The sequence below is a fragment of the Trifolium pratense genome, linkage group LG1 (assembly GCF_020283565.1).
Source record: "Trifolium pratense cultivar HEN17-A07 linkage group LG1, ARS_RC_1.1, whole genome shotgun sequence".
Classification (NCBI taxonomy): domain Eukaryota; kingdom Viridiplantae; phylum Streptophyta; class Magnoliopsida; order Fabales; family Fabaceae; genus Trifolium; species Trifolium pratense.
In genome coordinates, this window is record NC_060059.1 from 40,946,036 (window position 1) to 40,964,262 (window position 18,227).

Here is an 18,227-nt window from a genome sequence, read left to right on the forward strand (position 1 = left end):
GAGCCATGGTCTGCCATCCGCAATCGATAACATTGACGGGCTGTATGTTTTATTGCATTTCATTTTCTTTCCATTTGCTGTCGTGTTTTAGTAACTTGACTCTCATGCAAAGTTTCAGAAGGGTTGTTTGCAATGGAAAACACTTTTCTTCATGCTTCCTTAGCAGACTTTGCTTGTTGATCTGTTTTTTAGTTTAAAAAATTTGTAGGATCTGTTGTGTACACTACACGAGGTTGGAAAAAATTGTGCAGCATGGGAGCAATGTATAACTTCACCGGAGACAATTTAGTCCCCCACTTAACCATTTGCGCGACTGACTTCTGATTTTAGTGGCTAACAAAGAGGTTGTAGATCTATCTACTGGATGCTTGATCTTGATGTTGAAATATCAACCCTATATCAACTTCATGAGGCCCCTTGTGGTCCCTATTTTTTGGTAAGTCTTGTATCATTAGAACTACACAAATTGAACTCAGCTAAATGGCAATTTTTGACACATGTTAATCACACAACTAATCTGCCAAATTCCTAGCTGGAAATTTTTTAAAATTTTTGCTTCTTTTGGCCATGATTTTGAATTATCTTTCCCTCCAATTCACAAACTCGCTTATTGGGCCTAAGGCAAGAGTCCAGTCCAACCATATTAACCAAGCCCGGTCCGGATTGTGCAAAATAATAAAAAAAAACGCATCCGGCCAAACAAAGACAGCGAATAGCTCTCATATGTCGTTTTCATCTTCTCCTTTCTCACATGTGCTCTCTGAATTCATCTTCTCCTTTGGGCTATGAACTTTGAAACAATTTTGAAATCAAAAGTCTTCAATCCCTTATCCATGCAACATCTACTTCTCACACTGTCAAAGCTTCAGAAATTCCATTTTAATCCCTTATCTCTCTTCAAATCCTCCTCTAATTTGGGAATTTTTTCTCATGTCTTTACAAGATGAAAAACCCAATGTTGAATAATACCCATTTTATTGATTCATTCTCTGTTGATTTTGCAGGTTTGGTCAAGGCGCATGCAGTTTGGATTTCCCTCCAAAGGGATAAGATCAGATGAATAGGTAAAAGGTAACTTTGAATTTCAATTTCAGATTCTCCCGCCTTCAAATTCAATCGATTTATTCATTTTATAATTGAAATAGGGTTAGAGGTTTTGTCTATTTAAGCAGTTATGTAGTTTTTTGGCTTCTCCATCTGTTATTTTATGGATTTAATTTCATCATCTGATTTTTATGCTACCTGTTTCTTTTTTGTCTATGTTTGCAAATTTATTTTTCTTCTCAATCTTCTCAATCGAATCCTCCAACCTGTTTCAAGACCCATCCAGCAGGTAATTTCAGTTTTGTTCTTTTTCCAAATCCCTAATTTTCTTTTCGTTCCTCTTTCTAATCCTCTTTCTGTTTTTTTTTGTTGATGATTATCCTGTTTCTGTTGCCATTGGGTTTTATTGTTCATTATGATGATTTTGTTGTTTTTTTTTAAATACAGAGATTTTGTTGATTTCGAAAGTTGGTTGCTTTACTGCTCTAAAAAGTTAGACAGGGGTAAGAGCTTAATTGTTTTGCTAATGATAATTATTTTCATGTTTCTTCATCAAATTTTAGTTTCAAATCATATCATTTTTCTTGCTTTGGAATGTTTTATTGTTTGTCAGGTTTACAAATTAGGATAGCACATTAACCCTTTGGAATTTAACTGATTTCTAATATGGTTTTGTTTATTTAAATCTGCAGCTTAGGTTTCATTAAGAAATAAGTATGCTTTCAATATTTTATGAAATTTTAAACACAGCAAGACTTTTTTTTTTTGCTCATTATATAACTTATTTGAGGTCTTTTATTGAATTTATTTTGTACATACTTCTTGATGAGAATACTCTTTTATGCATTATATTGTTCAATGTGATGAATGTATTTTAATATTGAATACATTTATGATATATTGAAAATTATACTTGAAGCACACGAAAAGTGTGAATGTTAATATTCAACCAATGGGAAAGCTATTTTGCTAGCATTATTCTAATCCAATTTCAACTATTTGTTACAAGAATATATGTTTCAATTAATCTCCTTAATTGCGTATTTTATGTTTTCTTAATCTCATATATTAATCTAATCTCATATATTAATCATGATTTAATTTTTTATTTTAATCTTGATTTGCATGAGGATATAGCTTTTAACTAGACTACATTTGTTGACTGAAAGGCATGGACTGAAACCAAAAGGTATGGATAATAGGGCTCAAGCCATTTAGGAATTTCAGTGCTTTATGCCCATTGTTTGACCAAGGATTTGAGGGCTCAAGCCATTCAGGTTATTCTATGTTACTTGATGATAAAACTTTAAAAAAAGGATTGAACCATTACTTGATTACTCAACCTGAAATGAATTTTCTTCACTATTTCATGAGTATGTGATAGCTGCATTTGGTAAACACATGGCTACATTTACTAAACCTGAAATTGCACTGATATGTGAACTTGATATCTATTAATTCTATTAGCATTTTTGGATGCTTGAATTTTTTAAATTGTGATTGCATTTGGACTGAAATTGATTTAAAACTGCATAGTTCTTTCAAATTGCATAATTTTCTGTTCATGTTATTTTTGTTCAAGTAAAAATTGACTATTATCCTATTTGACTATTTAATTATCTTTCCTTATATGTTCATTTCTTATAACATGAATTTTTATGTTCTTTGATTTGACTATCTAATTATCGGTTCAAATTAGTCATTAGATGTGTTTGAGTTGGCCTTGCATTTATAATTTTTAAAGTTTAATTTTAGTTGATTTTACTCTCAACACTTTGAAAATCTTACTAACAGTGTTGTTTGAAAAACCTTTGCATAATTTAGATGCTTATAGTAGTTTGATCCCTAAACTTACTACCTCACAACACAGTTACAATAGCAAGTAACAGGGGATTATTGATCTTTATATCAATTTAATGTCAGGAAGTACCTTAACCATTCAATCGAACTATTGTGCATTCTTCTCTATATGCATTCACTTTGAGGTTAATCTAATTGGCTTAAATAAATTTGAGAGTCCCAAATCAGTTCATATGGACTACTTTTACTTAATGGTTTTGAGATTCTGATTTTTTTTTTTTTACTATTTTGTTACACTCCTAAACTGCTAAAAGAGGCTAAACTATTGAAGATTGTTTTTATTTTCGATATGAATTCATGTTTGTTAAATTTCATGGATTTAGGTTATCCATGATTGTTATGATGTGTGGTAAGTGTCTGATATGGTTGAGTTTCAAAATAAATATCCTTTAAATCTTTATCTTCTTATTCATACATGACATATTTTTATTGCATTTTTTGTATGATAAACATCAAAGCATTTGGAACTATTCAAAGGAAATGCTTATTATTAAATAAATCTCAATAATTGATGTATACAAGTAGATGGATTGTTTCATTTATCTACTTATTAATTTGCAGATTTTGATAACATGAATTATGAGATGATATTTGGGCAGGATCCCAGCATCAACAAATATTTGGTCTGATATGAACTTCACATCTATGTATATCTATTTGGTTTTGAGAATTTCAGAAATTGTCTTTTATAGTTGTTTATCTCTTTTCTTTCTCTACAAACTTCTCATTTGATTGTTTTGGATCACCAATGATATAAAAAAAGTGCAATTGTGTGGATTTATTGGAGTGTTTGTTATCATCATGGAGGGTTAGAGAAGGTCGACGATGAGTGACAGAGGTTGCAGGATGGAGGTCGCAGCAACTGCACACAATTGGTTTCAAGACAATTTCACCATTTTCTTTCTTCTTTTTGTTGCTGTTTTTTTCTCCTAATTTTGTGTGTATCATTATTTCTGATTTGATCTTCTTTTTTTTATAGGGGTGTACGTTTCTTGCAAGACAACAATTGGGGAAGAGAGTAACAATCATGAACTCTTGAATGTTTTAGGCTTTGGACAATTGTTGAATATAGTTTTAATGTTGAAGAATAGATGCAGTTACAATCACTGTTTTTTTGTTTTTGTAATATTTTTTATATTGTTAAGAGGTAGAGCAAAAATTGATCCACCAGGCTGTCTGTCCTAGGTAGCATGTGAGAGCTGCTCCTTCTTTTGGCGTGTTAGTTAAGATAGCATTGAAGCCGAACCTAACGTGGCTGATGCAGCTGTAGTTTTCCTTAGATTAAAAGCTGCATTACAATGTTGCCACTGCCATTTATCCTATCATTTTAGATTGAATTTTGAAGTTCATAATTTAGTAGGTGTATGTGGGAGTATTGGCTCCAAAATTTGGATGGGATCTATCCCCACATCAGCAGCTGACATGGTCTACTGTAGTATTAAGGCCATTGGAGAACAAGATATTTATTGGTGAAAAGCACTAAAGCAATAGAAACGACCCCATTGTCTACTAATATTACTAACGGCAATGAATGTTTATTTGTTGTTTCAATCTTTCTATTGTAATTATTTGTATTCTTCAAACTCAAATTTATTGTAATTATTTTTACCTTAAACGTGTTTAGTCTGACTGTTACCTAAACTCTTCTCTATTGTAATAAATAATTAATGAAGTGCAAACTTATGTCGAATAGTTTCTGGCCAATAATGTTTTTTTTTACTAACATATATATTGCACTGTTATTAAACTAAATATTGCAAGTTTTTATTAAACCAAATTGAATGTTCCCGTGCAACCCGTACCACAAGTTGGACCGGGTCAGATTGGATTCTTATAATTTTTAATCCAAATCAAATCAAATTGTGAGTAATTTTATTTTTGAATCGGATAAATTTTTGCCACAAAATCGATTCAATCCAACTTAAAATTTTATGCTTATCTTACACTCCAATTTCTTTAATATTTTATTTGCAATTTTTAGTATAACAAATATTTTAATTCCAATTTTATGACGTTCAACAAATCCAATTTCTTTAAACATCAATTGTTTATGCCTCATCATGTTCTTTACTTTTGTTTATAAAGATGTTTGTTTTCAAGGAGGTCAATGTAATTTCCTCTTTGTGTATTCAATAGGTTCGAAGTATTTACTTATATATTTGTTTTTTTACTAATACATTGATTTAATGAATTCGTCTTCAACTAAATTTATCTTTTAAGTTTTTTTTATCTAATGTATTGTTTTGATGAATTAGTATTCAATGAAATTTATTTTAGTTTTCTATTTTCCAAGAATATTAGAGCATGAATTTCACGTTACAAGTTAATGGAGTAATATTTCTCACTTAATTAGACTAACTACAATTTAGTAATTCTAACTTCTATGTATTATCGATTCAATCTTATCCAATTAGATTGATTGCGACTTAATAATTCCAATTTTAATGATAAAATGGTTCAATCTCATCTAATTACATTAATTTTTACTTAGATATTCTAACTTCTTAATACAACAGAGTAATATAATCTAAGTTTTAGTATCAATAAATTCCAAATTTTATATCTCCAAAAAACACACGGGATGAGTGACATTTCAACCTAACTCAAGGAGGTCAATTCACTTCCTCTTTTAAAGTTCGAAGTATTTACTTATAGATTTGTTTTTTTACTAATACATTGATTTGATGAATTGGTCTTCATGAAATTTATTTTAATTTTCTTATCTAATGTATTGTTTTGATGAATTAGTCTTCAATGATTTTTTTTATCTATTCCTTAAGTTTTAACATCAATAAATTTCAAATTTTATATCTCTAAAAAATGCACGGGGAGCTGAATGATTTTATGTAGTCTTTGATGAATTAGTCACCTCTATTTTTTCTTAAACCATAGTGTTCGTCAAATGATATTGTTCGTGGGTTCTCAACTTTTGCTTTTCGTTTTTCAAGATGTATAGCTATTTGCATAGACAAATTGAAACTTTAATTCTTTGATTATGAAAATTATCAAAGAAAATTTATCCTTAGTTCCGGATAATTTTTCACTATCAAGCATTTCCTTACAAGCATAAGTAGGATGTGTTTGGGACCACAACAAGACCAAATTCTTATGGTTTTAGACAACACAAATATTTCCCCGAATTGTACCATCAAAACATCTTCAAGAAATAGGAATGAGGGGTCTATAGATGGTTTGAATTTGTTCAGAATGCTAACATACAACATGGCGCAAGAGTTCGGTTTACTGTCTTAGATCCACCTGATTATTTGAATGTTGATATCATTAATCAACATCAATAATTATCTTCTTCAAAAACAATTATGTTTGATGTGTTGTAGTTTATTATGATTTTCAGTTCTAACTCTATCTATATTAATTATCTGAATGATACTCTGAAGTTATTGTTTGTTATATTGTCTAAATGATATATTTAATCGGATAATTCAATCGTTCTCGCCCGTGCGTTGCACGGGTTCCTAACTAGTATAATATACACACAGGAATGCATCCTCCCATAGTCCCATTAAATAAATAAATAAATAAATCAAACACTTCAGATAATGGGACATATCATTACATCAATATTATGCCATCACATGTTGCTCACTTGCTGCTGTAGCAAGTGAATAGTTTTTCCTTTCACGACTCGCAAAAATAAAAAGCAACCATTTACCTGGTGCGCTGTGAACTTGATCACAAATTTTCATGGAGAAAACAGTTCATATTGCTATTGTTCCAGGTGCTTGGTATAGTCATTTAGTTTCTATTCTTCAATTCTCCAAGCTACTTGTTCAGCTCCATCCAGATTTTCATGTCACATGTTTGATTCCCACACTTGGGTCACCCTCAAGTGCCTCAAAGTCATTCCTTCAAACTCTTCCATCAAACATCAACTACATTTTTCTTCCACCTGTGAACCCCAAGGACCTACCCCAAGGGATTCCAATATTAAGCCAAATCCATCTCGCAGTCTCACTCTCTGTGCCATATTTACATCAGGCCTTGAAGTCCTTAACTTTTAGGAATCCCCCTGTGGCACTGGTGGTTGATTCTTTATCTGCCGAAGCACTAGATTTGGCTAAGGAATTCTACATGTTGCCTATGTTTACTTCCCTGCTTCAGCCACAACTTTGTCTTCCTACTTGTATTTGCCCAAATTGGATAAGGAAACATCATGTGAGTACAAAGATCTGCCAGAGCCTATTCAAGTACCAGGTTGTGTACCATTTCATGGTCGGGATTTCGTTGACCAAGCTCAAGATAGATCAAGTCAAACTTACAAATTCTTGCTCGAACGTGTTAAAAGATTTTGTTATGTTGATGGGATACTTTTTAATACCTTCCTAGAAATTGAAAAAGGTCCTATAGAAGCACTGATAGAAGAAGGAAGTGGCAACCCTGCTGTGTATCCTGTTGGACCTATCATTATCCAAACAGAAACCAAATCTGGTGATGATGTTAATGGGTGGGAGTGTCTAGCATGGTTGGATAACCAACAACCTTGTTCAGTTTTGTATGTTTCTTTTGGGGGTGGTGGTACACTTTCACAGGAACAAATTGTTGAGTTGGCTTTGGGTTTAGAGTTGAGTAATCATAAATTCTTATGGATTGTAAGAGCACCAAATAGTTCAGTCGATGCCGCATATTTTTCGGCACAAGATGATGTTGATCCTTCACAGTTTTTACCATATGGATTCTTGGAGAGAACCAAGGAGCAAGGAATGGTTATTCCATCATGGGCACCCCAGATTCAAATCCTTAGTCATACTCATAGATCAGTTGGTGGTTTCTTGAGTCACTGTGGCTGGAACTCAATCCTTGAGAGTGTGATGCATGGTGTGCCACTAATCACATGGCCTCTGTTTGCTGAGCAGAGAATGAATGCGGTTTTGCTAAGTGAGGGACTAAAAGTGGGACTGAGGCCTAGAGTTCATGAAAATGGCATTGTGGAAAGGGTTGAGGTTTCTAAGATGATCAAGTGTCTCATGGAAGGAGAAGAAGGCCGAAACTTGCGCAAAAGGATTAATCAATTGAAAGAAGCTGCTAACAGTGCACTTAAAGAAGATGGGTCATCTACAAAAACTATTTCTCAATTAGCACTTAAGTTGAGAAATTTGGCTTAGGAAAACAAGTTTTATGGAATCTTAATGTCAGAATCTTTGCAATGACAGTCGGTCATTGTGTCGATTCTCGGCACCAAAGGTTTACTACGTGTGATTTTCTGATATGGAGTGAGATCCTGAAACTGATGAAAATATGCAATTAAGATTGTCTTATCTTCAATATGTATTGTGCACCCATTATTTGATATTACATGATTACTCCTCCCAAAGTACTTTCTATTGGAAATTATATCTCTGGTTTTGTAATGTTATGATTTATCATATCTAAATTTCTATGCATATTATTTACCTGAATTAGGACACTTATCTCATATTTATGTCATTTATCATTGCCTTTACCAAAAACGAAATTTTGATTCTGGTGGGAATAATTCTTAATCAGGTTTTACATATCTCGTGGTCGAACTCTGGATTACCGGGGTCCCCTTCCCTTGAGAACCAGAGGGTTAATACAACAAAAAACGAAATTTTGATGAATCAAATTTAAACTATTCACACATATAAATAATCTACACGAAAAAGCTCTTCACATGAATGTTTCTACATACCATATGAAGGCATAAGATATATGGAAATTAAGGAAAACAAATTAAGCAAAAGAAGGAAAAAAAACAAAAAGGAAAGAAAAAAAATGTTGCATAATAATCTAATCCATCAAAAGAGATCCTGATTTTCTAGGATCAGTAACATTAATCTTCCAATGATGATCAAGTGATCCCATCTTACTAGATCTTCTTCTTTCCCAATTCAACTCAGTCCTACGTTGTCTTGTCAACCTACAAAAACCTTGTAACTTTTTGTCCATTCCATCATGAAAATTCCACCAACGTTGGTGTGCTACATCACTAGCATAAACCCTTTGATCCACAACATCCCAGTTGCAATCATAGTCTCTATAACAATGCCAAGGTTTCAAACCAAGATAATGAATTGCATATAGTTTTGGAGGGTCAGCACCAAATAGTCCATTTTTCACACTTGCTTCAATTGTTGTGTTTGCCCAAAAATTCTTTAAATAGTTTACTCTTCTTGGAAGTCTATGCCACCATACAAATATCTCATTTAGAAATCCTTGATCACCTCCATTGTATGAAACGATGTCGTAGCGCCGGCTCATGAGTACACTGCAATGAAGTAACATTTGTTGGAAGATGAGTTACAAGTTCTAATTGTACTTTTTTAAGTTTATCGTATATTTAATCTATGTGGTGTGTATTTAAATTAAACACTCTAACACACTAATTTTTTTTTGCTATATAAAACTGTATTTTAAATTTGAACTGTTTGATCTCAAATCAACAGTCATAATTGATTACCACGTGAAAATGCGTTAATGGTTGATTACTACTTGATTAATAAAAAATTACCTGAAGGTGCAATTGGAGGGCTCAATAACCATGATGCCAGAGTTGAAAATGGATTGATCATTCCCAGTGGCAGACATTTGAGGAAAATTGAAGAGAATATCAAGATTTCGAAGTACAACAATGTCGGAATCTATAAAGATAATCTTCTCATAATCAGTAAGTTGCCATAACCTAAACTTACTATAATTATACTCATTGTAAGTTCCATTCTCCGCTCTCGGGTTTCGAATTCGGGTGATAGTTCTAGTCTTCCAACCGGCGGAAGCCAATGCGCGTCGTTTGCGGACGGAGATGGAATTGTCGATGAGAAGTATAAGGTCGCGTTTGGTTCCGGTTTTTAGAAGGCTTTGTGCTAAAGTTATTGCTCCACAAACGTAGCTTTCTGAAGAGTGTAGTACTGTTGCATATGCTTCACGTTTTGCTCTTGTTTTGCTTCTTACGTTTTGTTCCATTTTGGTTATGTCGTATACTTTGTCTGTCCCTGCAAAATTCAAACTATTTTAATTTTATTATTCTTGTTCTTTTTTTTGGTACAAATTATTCTTGTTCTTTATTCTTTTAAGTAAATTCTTTGGTACATTTAAAATTTGGTTGGTACTAAAATTCACTCAAAATATTATTTAGGTCTTGTCTCAAACCTTGCATGAAGTGTGTCTCGTGAATTTAGATTATATGTGGTCACATTTTTTTATTAAACAGTCTAGTGACTAAACTCGCATGCCCTTTTGTCAAACAAAAAAAAAAACTCGCATGCCTTATAGAAGTGAGGACTTTGAAGTTCGAATCTCGATCCCTTCATATTTCGATTATATGCGGTCATAGTTTTTTATCAAGTAGCCTAGAAACTAAACTCAAATGTATTATAAAAATGAGGAATTCAAGGTTCGAATTTCGGTCCCTCCATAAAATGTCATACAACTATCTACTAGGCTGAATTAACAGGACATGCAGTCACATGTTAATCGTAGAGAATTCAAATTTTGGCCTCTTCTAATTTTTCTTTTCTATAAAACAATTGAAAAAATAGCTTTGGTTGTAATGTAAGGAAAGGATTTTATTTTGACCAGGGTTTAGTTTATTCCAATGACAATAATTTGAACACAATCTAATCATATAATGCAATTAGGTAAAGATATGACACTCTTGCTAACAAAGATATGGAAAGGGTTGCTTAAAAAACAATACTTTGGGTAGACAAGAATGTTGAATTGATATAAACAAGCTTATACTGAGACAAACACCAAATTCATGTTGGTGACACAAGAAGTACCTACTAGCATAACAAAGTCAATATATAGTGGTTGGTTAGGGTCATACATAATTTAGTGGTTAACATGTTATCATTTTTCCTTAAAAACAAAAGTTACTGTATCAGTTTTCAAGCACAGGTTAAATATGCTCGTACTAAAATTTTAACTGTCCTCTGTTTTCCCACAAAAAAAAAAAAAAAAAAAAAAATTAACTACAAAAACGAAGTTCAGTGTATTTAAGTAAGGTGAAAACAGAACAATTGACACACAAGCGCCTGTAGCTCAGTGGATAGAGCGTCTGTTTCCTAAGCAGAAAGTCGTAGGTTCGACCCCTACCTGGCGCGAATATTTGATTATTTTTTGAAAATTTTACATTTTCTAATATTTTGTTCATATACTTTTTAATCATAACTTAGGTAATAATAATCATTAATCACTCTTGATTTTACCAGTTTAATGCAAAATCAGCATTAACAAAAGATGAAAAATTACAATATTTTGTAAGATTACATACCTTGTTCCCATAGAGGCAAAGCCAAGTTACATGACCCAACAGGCAAAGAAATTTTTTGTTCCAATCTCTTTACATCAACCTCAAAAAACCACCAATCACCTTCATGTTTAACCAAATCATCACATCTAAAAATTTCCATCATTGGTCTACACTTACTCCAAAAAACAACTCTACTCTTCCATTTCCAATCTTTCTTTCCCTTTTTCACAACCATATTTGCTACAATAAGATGAACTTGTAACCTTAAAACTTCTCTCCCCCACCCTTCTAATGGATACTTGCATGGTAACTTTGCAACTATTAAATCCATTTTTTCATATGTTGTGAATTCGGGCATTGGTATTTCGGGACATGTTGGAACATCGCTTTCTTCTTCTTCGTCTATCCATTCGGGAAATAAATCCGTCCAATTGAAAAATTGTGATACTTTGTCGAAATTAATTGGTATTGTTTCACCATGTAGGTTCCATTCGCTTACATCATTGTCATCTTCGTTCATGTTTACCATTCCAATTTTCATTCCTTTACCGATTTTTTCGCGTAAAAAACTTGGTACTTCTATCTTTGTTCCGTTCTTCTTTGGATTCCATAATTTTTTTGGTTTTGGTAATTCCTCTAACACCGCTTTCATTTTCATGCTTTGTTCTCCCTACAAGTTTGGAGGAACATACAAGATTTATCATATGGTAAGGTAGCATTTCATAATACTAAGAAAAAATGGACAAAAGTACTAATTTAGTCCCTCAAATTGTAGGACTCAGATAACTTGGTCATAAAATTAATGAAATTCAAAATAAAATATGCTCAATCACGTTCCAAAAAATAAAATAAATGTTCAATCACATTAGTTCATTAATTTGTGACAGTTTCACGGACTAAATTGATTGGCCTAAAAGTACTAATGTTTCTGATAAAATGTTTTCAATTTTTGGACCATTTTGAAATTTGGTTAACTCTAGAGGTAAAACTAAAGAGAACAAAATAATAAGATTTGGTCATATAGTAAGGTGGAATTCAATGAACAAACATGAGATATGTTCCATGTTATGCTACACATTAAAATAGAACAATTTAAACAAAGAGTGCTGCCATTAGAATAGGCTCACCTTACCTGATGATGACATTCTCTCAAAGAGCATCTAACAAGCGAGGCTGCATTATCGAAATAGACCGAAGAAGAAGGACGGAGAAGAAGAGTTGCATAAACAATAAGAAAGATGGCAAGACAGAACAAATTGAATCTGACAACCATAGCTTTGGATGGTGCTGTCTTCACCAGCTTATTAATATTTGAAACTTCCATCCTTTAAGAACAATGTTAGTTGAAAGAATAGTCCCTAAAATGGAGGGGACTACACTATATATGTAAAAAAGACCCTATTTCATTAACTTGGATGTGTTAGTTGTTAAATATCATATCATGATTAGCTTAAGTAGCAAGGATTAGGAAATAGTTGTTAGAGAATTATATTCTTAAAGCAAGTCTAACCATTTATGTAGCTCCATTTGTCCTTTCCTTGTTTATTAGACAATATTGGAGACATGAGGAAAATGGAATTGCTTTACTTATATTTCAGGTTAGTATACACCTACAATTTTTTTGACAAAATTCCAAATATCATAATATAAATATCATTTGGAAAAAAAGTTATCATTAATTGTATTTTTTTCGTAAGCAAAGACTAATTCATCGAGTCTTGCAGGACTCAAATGGGCGGCAAACTCTCCTTAAGAGTTTTAACATTGTTGCAAGCCCAAGACAGAAATCGAACTCATGATTTTGATTAAGTTAGAAGAGACACATGTCTTCTCATCTAAGTGCTCTAAGGTCATTAATTATAAATTTTATTTTAAATCACAAGTTACATTTATTTCAAAAAATTCCAAAAATGTGTGATAATTTATGTTTTCATTTGTCTCTTAAGGGGAAGGATAGAGTAGTAAAACAGCAATTTCATTAATGATGGATTGTTGCATGGAATTTTTTTTTGGGAAAATATTGTTGAGGGCAGTTGAGGAGGTTCACCAACAACAACCAATTAGTTGCCCTGTCAATTTCCTACGTGTAAATAAAGATGAGGTTATTTGTTCATGAAAATATGAAACTCCACCAATTCATGATGTTTAATCATAAATTCCTTTTAGTTATCTTTTTTTTTTTTTTGGTACAAAGTTATCTTGTTTTTTTTATTAATGCATAATATGTTAATAGGTTGCACGTCAGTGTTTCATAAGTCACCAAATAATTTCATTGGCATATTTTATTTTGTAATGGGTACAACCATAAAAATATGGTAAACTATCACAATTCATGTTCCTGTGTATTCCCTTTGACGATTATACTAACTTGGTGGGGGGTTTGGATTAGAAGTAGTAATTGTGAATCACTGTTGTCCACTTGATCTCATATAAATGGTAAAAATTATCCAGTAATAATTTAGTGAAATGTTTAAAGGAAATTTGTCGATCTTCAATCAATATAGCCAGAATCAATGAACTATGAATTTCATTTACTATGGTGGATCCAATTTTCGACCAGAATATGATGCCAATGTCACAAACCAAGTTATTGATTATGTTCATCAGATATCATATTCATATCAATGGAAATGACATAGTAAATTGGTTGATTTCAAATCAATGGCTAGGATCAATTAACTGCAGATTTTATTTACTACGGTGAATCCATATCTCTGCCGATATACGAGGCCAATATAAAGTTATAATATCAACATTCTTCCCAATCTTTCAATGAAATGGAGCATGTAGTAAGTCAACTATGACTTATCTTCTAGAACCATGATATGATACTTTGTAATGAGTCAAAGTAACTTCATGAGCCAAAATCCCAAAAGGTTGGTGAATTAATTTTGACAATCCTCCTTCAACCAAATTGAAAGGAAAAATAAAAAGTAAGTGAAAAGGAAAATCAATCAAATCTCATCCCATCTTCACAATTAGTAGAAAGGCTAGTACATTTTTTGCTTTATTAACAATAATTGAAATGGATTATAGTCTTAAGGTCCTCAAGACTAGCCTAAGGTAAGATAAGGCCTAAACCTGAATATAAATTTTTAGCGTAAACAAATAGTGAGAAAAGATTCATATATGCAATTTTTGTTAGGTATGTCATAAAATTAGTGAGATACGTAGAGAGCTAAGTAGAGTTAGTTGGGATCTAAACCAAATAGTATTTGTTTTGCTTTATGCTTTGACCAACTCTGTGGTCTCTCTCACACACACACATCTCTAAATTTGCATCCACATTCAGACACCTTAAAGCACCATGAGTATCAAAAAATCATTTCTATCTATAGGAGAAGACAAAGAGATGGAATAATAGCACAACAACTGAGACAAGGATCCTGACATGTTACCATTTGACTTAAACCTGACAACAATAACATCAATTTTTCTAATGGAAATCATTTAGAACAATGGTTAGCTTAACTTTGAATCCTAGGTAGGGAAACATGCATTAATTTCTGTTTTTTTTAAAAGTAAACTTTTCCTAGGGGGTAATAATAAAAGTAAGCCTACTAGTATCATCAGATTGCAATAAAATTAATAATCTGATTCCAAATCTGTTTCTAATTCATCAGATTAAAGCAACTCAGAATCATTTTTTTCATACTTGCTTAAATTCAGACCCTACTCCATGTTTGAAATCCATTGAGGCTTCTAGTATCAGTTTTCACATTTCTCCTGATATGGCATCATCATCTGCAGAAAAATTGGAGGTATTCTAAGTAGGTTTTCGTGACACTAATGTTCAGAATCCAATAAAACTGAAGCATCAATGAAAATGATGTCTTACACTGTTCTAAGAGCTTGCATGGCTTCTTCACTTAGACTTGGAGTATTTGTGTCATTGAGAATCCTTACAGATTCCACTGAATCTGAATAAGTTCCTTCAAGAAGTTAAAATCTCTGGTGTATGCAGGAAGAAGTGTGAGGTCTAAATCTTTCAAGGATGTGCATCCTTTTGCATGGAATGCTCCTACATGTGATGAATTGTTCTAATTTCTCGAATAACGTTACAATCATTCAAATGAAGTTTCTTCAAAAATAAAATATCTGTGATGATGTATGCAGATATAAATCCAATATATGAAAAAACAGGTCTATCTATTTTACCTTGACCAACAAAGAAACACATATTTCAAGTAAATCATCTGACATATTGTAGAGACTGAAATGAAGCCATCCAATAGTCGAAACTAATTCTCTAACTGCACTACAAAGATCTGATCAACTGTTACAACATAAAAAAGGACAAATCAACCCACATGTATATATGCTAGAACTTCAACATGCATGTTTAAAGAACTTTACAAATTATAAAGGGAAAAAATTGTAAGCTGGCCATTACATTAGTAACCGTAATAAAGGTTTAAGATGAAAATAAAATCATCCATATGAATTTTATTCACTCACCGTATTGTCTTCTAAAACTTCAACTATATCTTCAGGGCACCATAACCTGCTGCGCTTTCCAGGCTCTTTCGGTGATTCTTGTCTAACTATTTCTTTTCCCATGTCCTCTATCACGTCATGTAATGTTACCATACGAGACTCTGTTATCTTTATGAGAGATTTTTCCACCAACACCTGAATGTGATCTTCCATGTTGTCACCATGATGAGCATGAAGCATTTCATTGACGACTGCCAAATCATTTCCTTTGAAGCAACAAGCAATGTCAAGAAAAACACTTTTTTCTTCTTCTTCCAAAACATCAAAGCTCACTTTTAGGATCGTTTGCATCTTTTTATCAGGAATCCTTTCATAACGATCTAATGTAGATTTACATTGTTCTATTGTTTTATTAAATAGGTGAGAACCTATTACTTCTAAAGCCAATGGAAGGCCAGAAGCATAAGTCAAGGTACGATTTAAAACATTTGCATAATTTGGACAAACTTTGTTGGTTTTAAAAGCTTTTTGTGTAAGCAATTTAAAAGCATCTTTCTTGCTCAACTCATGCACCTCATACGTACTTTCAACCCCGTGACATGTTAGCAACCCTTTGTCCCGAGTTGTGATTATGACTCTACTGCCGAGACCAAACCAATCACGTCTTCCAGCAATAGCATTTAATTGTTTCTCCTCGTCAACATCATCTAGAAGCAAAAGAACCTTCTTTTGTCGGAGCCTTTGTTGTATTACTGACATTCCTTGTTTAACACTTGTTAACTCAATATCTTTCTCTCTGAATTTTCCCGAACGTTTTCAAGAAAACAAGAACCTTCAAATTGATGGACAATCAAATTATAGACTTCTAGAGCAAGAGTTGTTTTACCAATTCCACCAATTCCATGGATCCCTACCATGACAACTCTATCATCACACCCAACATTCAAGAGCGAAAGTACATTTTGTCTTTGGGGCTCCAGTCCAACTCTATATTCAACAACAGGTAAAGTAACAGGTTTAATCTCTCTTGAGACTTGTTCCACAATCTTCCCAATAAACTCATGCTCATATCCATCCCTACCCAATAAGTGAACAGAAGTCATTCTATTGCATCATGTCTATATTTTGACCACTTATTTGTTATAACTAAAACTATAAGAGTTTAACTTTAATAAAAAGCCTTAAATTTTTCCCTTTCATACCATTAATTTTTAAATGCAGTTGCACAATTAGAGTGATGTGTCAAAATAGTGGTTTTTTATTGGATGTCATGTCACTTTATACTTTTTTTTTTGTGTTAACCCTCCAACTGTCACTATAAAACTAGTTTATACTAAAATGGAATTTCCATTACATCCAAACTATAAAGCTCGGTTTGGATAATAAACTTAATTAAGTCCTTATAGCATTTGTGTTTATCATATAAGTGCTTACTGCTTAAACTATTATAACAAAAGATAAAATAAAGTCAAACTATTTTCTTATAAGCTTTAAGCAGTTTTCATAAGCTATCCTAGAAAGCATATCAAAATAAGCTAAAAACAACTTATGGACATGTTATTAATCATAAGCTATTAGAAACAATGTTTATACTGACAAGTAGTTATACCAGTAGATAAGTCAATCCATATAAGTCGATCCAAACAAACCCTAAGAGTCTCACAAAGTGCTTATACTCATAAGTTCAAATAAGTCAATCGAAACAAACCGTAATAGTAATAATCAGAAAAATAAATAGAAAATATAAGAATTTGGCTAACCCCTTTTTGTAATGAAATCCAGCTAAATAAGCAACTTGTTTGAGAGCTTTCTTCCATTTCTCCAACCTATCAATCTCACCATTATACCTAACCTCATGTACAGCCATTGCTTCTCCAAAACTCCCATTCAACTTCCTCACAATCGACGGCTCCACATCATAAAAAACCGGCCAAACCAAAACCCCATTTTCCGTCACACAATCAAGAATTTTACAAAGTTCTTGTAAGCAAAATGATGAAGATGCGTAATTCTTTGAAAGTACGACGATTGCGATTCTGGAATTCTCAATAGCTTTTAGAAGTGAAGGTGTGATTTGGTCACCTTTTTGAAGGTGGTTGTCGTCGATGAAGGTGGTGATTCCTTTGTCGTGGAGAGCTTTGTGGAGATAGCCGATGAAAGTGTAGCGAGTGTCGATGCCTCTGAAGCTTAAGAAAACGTCGTAGGTGAATGTATAGGTGATTGAAGAAGCCATAAGAAGAAGAAGTTGAATCAATGAAGTGTGTATATTATCGAGTTTCCAAATTCATTGAAGAAGATGATTGAAATTTGTTGACTTTCCAAAATAAGTGCCGTAGTAAATATCTTAATCAAAGCTATAGATTATACTCACTCACTCCTTTCCAAAACAAGTGTCCTCTTTTTCTTTTTTTTTTTTTTTGGAAAATGCTAAACAGTGCTCCCGGGCACTAGTTAATGATACAAATATAGAAGTTTTATCTCGTAAATTGTGCATTTAATGTTTTAATGATGTAAAAAGTTATTCTCTCTCATCATTAACTTTATCATTTGTTTCCTTTTTTAGTATGCTTAACTAGTGCCCCAGGGGCACTGTTTAGCATGACCCTTTTTTTTTTAAGAGAAAAATATATGAACTCGGGGTCGACCAATACCA

The 18,227-nt window shown here is 32.6% G+C and overlaps 1 protein-coding gene, 1 long non-coding RNA gene, 1 other non-coding gene and 2 pseudogenes across 4 annotated transcripts; 3 read left to right on the top strand and 2 right to left on the bottom strand.

Moving 5' to 3' along the window:
• The first annotated feature begins 695 nt into the window (after positions 1 to 695).
• LOC123897840 lies at positions 696 to 4,455 on the top strand. The gene is made up of 3 exons (XR_006805131.1): positions 696 to 1,071; positions 1,152 to 1,333; positions 1,492 to 4,455. It is a non-coding gene; the product is annotated as an uncharacterized LOC123897840 (long non-coding RNA).
• A 1,963-nt stretch (positions 4,456 to 6,418) lies between these two features.
• Positions 6,419 to 8,273, top strand: LOC123897860 (annotated as a pseudogene).
• Positions 8,274 to 8,537: 264 nt separating this feature from the next.
• On the bottom strand, positions 8,538 to 12,689 carry LOC123897845 (UDP-glucuronate:xylan alpha-glucuronosyltransferase 2). Of its 2 annotated transcripts, none has more exons than XM_045948637.1 (4): positions 12,270 to 12,689; positions 11,159 to 11,807; positions 9,395 to 9,875; positions 8,538 to 9,151 (listed from the first exon to the last, which is right to left on the bottom strand). In XM_045948637.1, exons 1-4 carry the CDS (start codon positions 12,459 to 12,461, stop codon positions 8,674 to 8,676), a joined length of 1,800 nt encoding a protein of 599 aa, XP_045804593.1. In that variant the 5' UTR covers positions 12,462 to 12,689; the 3' UTR covers positions 8,538 to 8,673. The 2 variants fall into 2 exon arrangements, with proteins under 2 accessions (XP_045804593.1, XP_045804601.1); XM_045948645.1 differs by having other exon boundaries at positions 12,265 to 12,689.
• On the top strand, positions 10,916 to 10,988 carry TRNAR-CCU. Its single transcript has one exon. It is a non-coding gene; the product is annotated as a tRNA-Arg (tRNA).
• A 1,407-nt stretch (positions 12,690 to 14,096) lies between the features above and the next one.
• On the bottom strand, positions 14,097 to 17,943 carry LOC123897870 (annotated as a pseudogene).
• Positions 17,944 to 18,227: the final 284 nt, after the last annotated feature.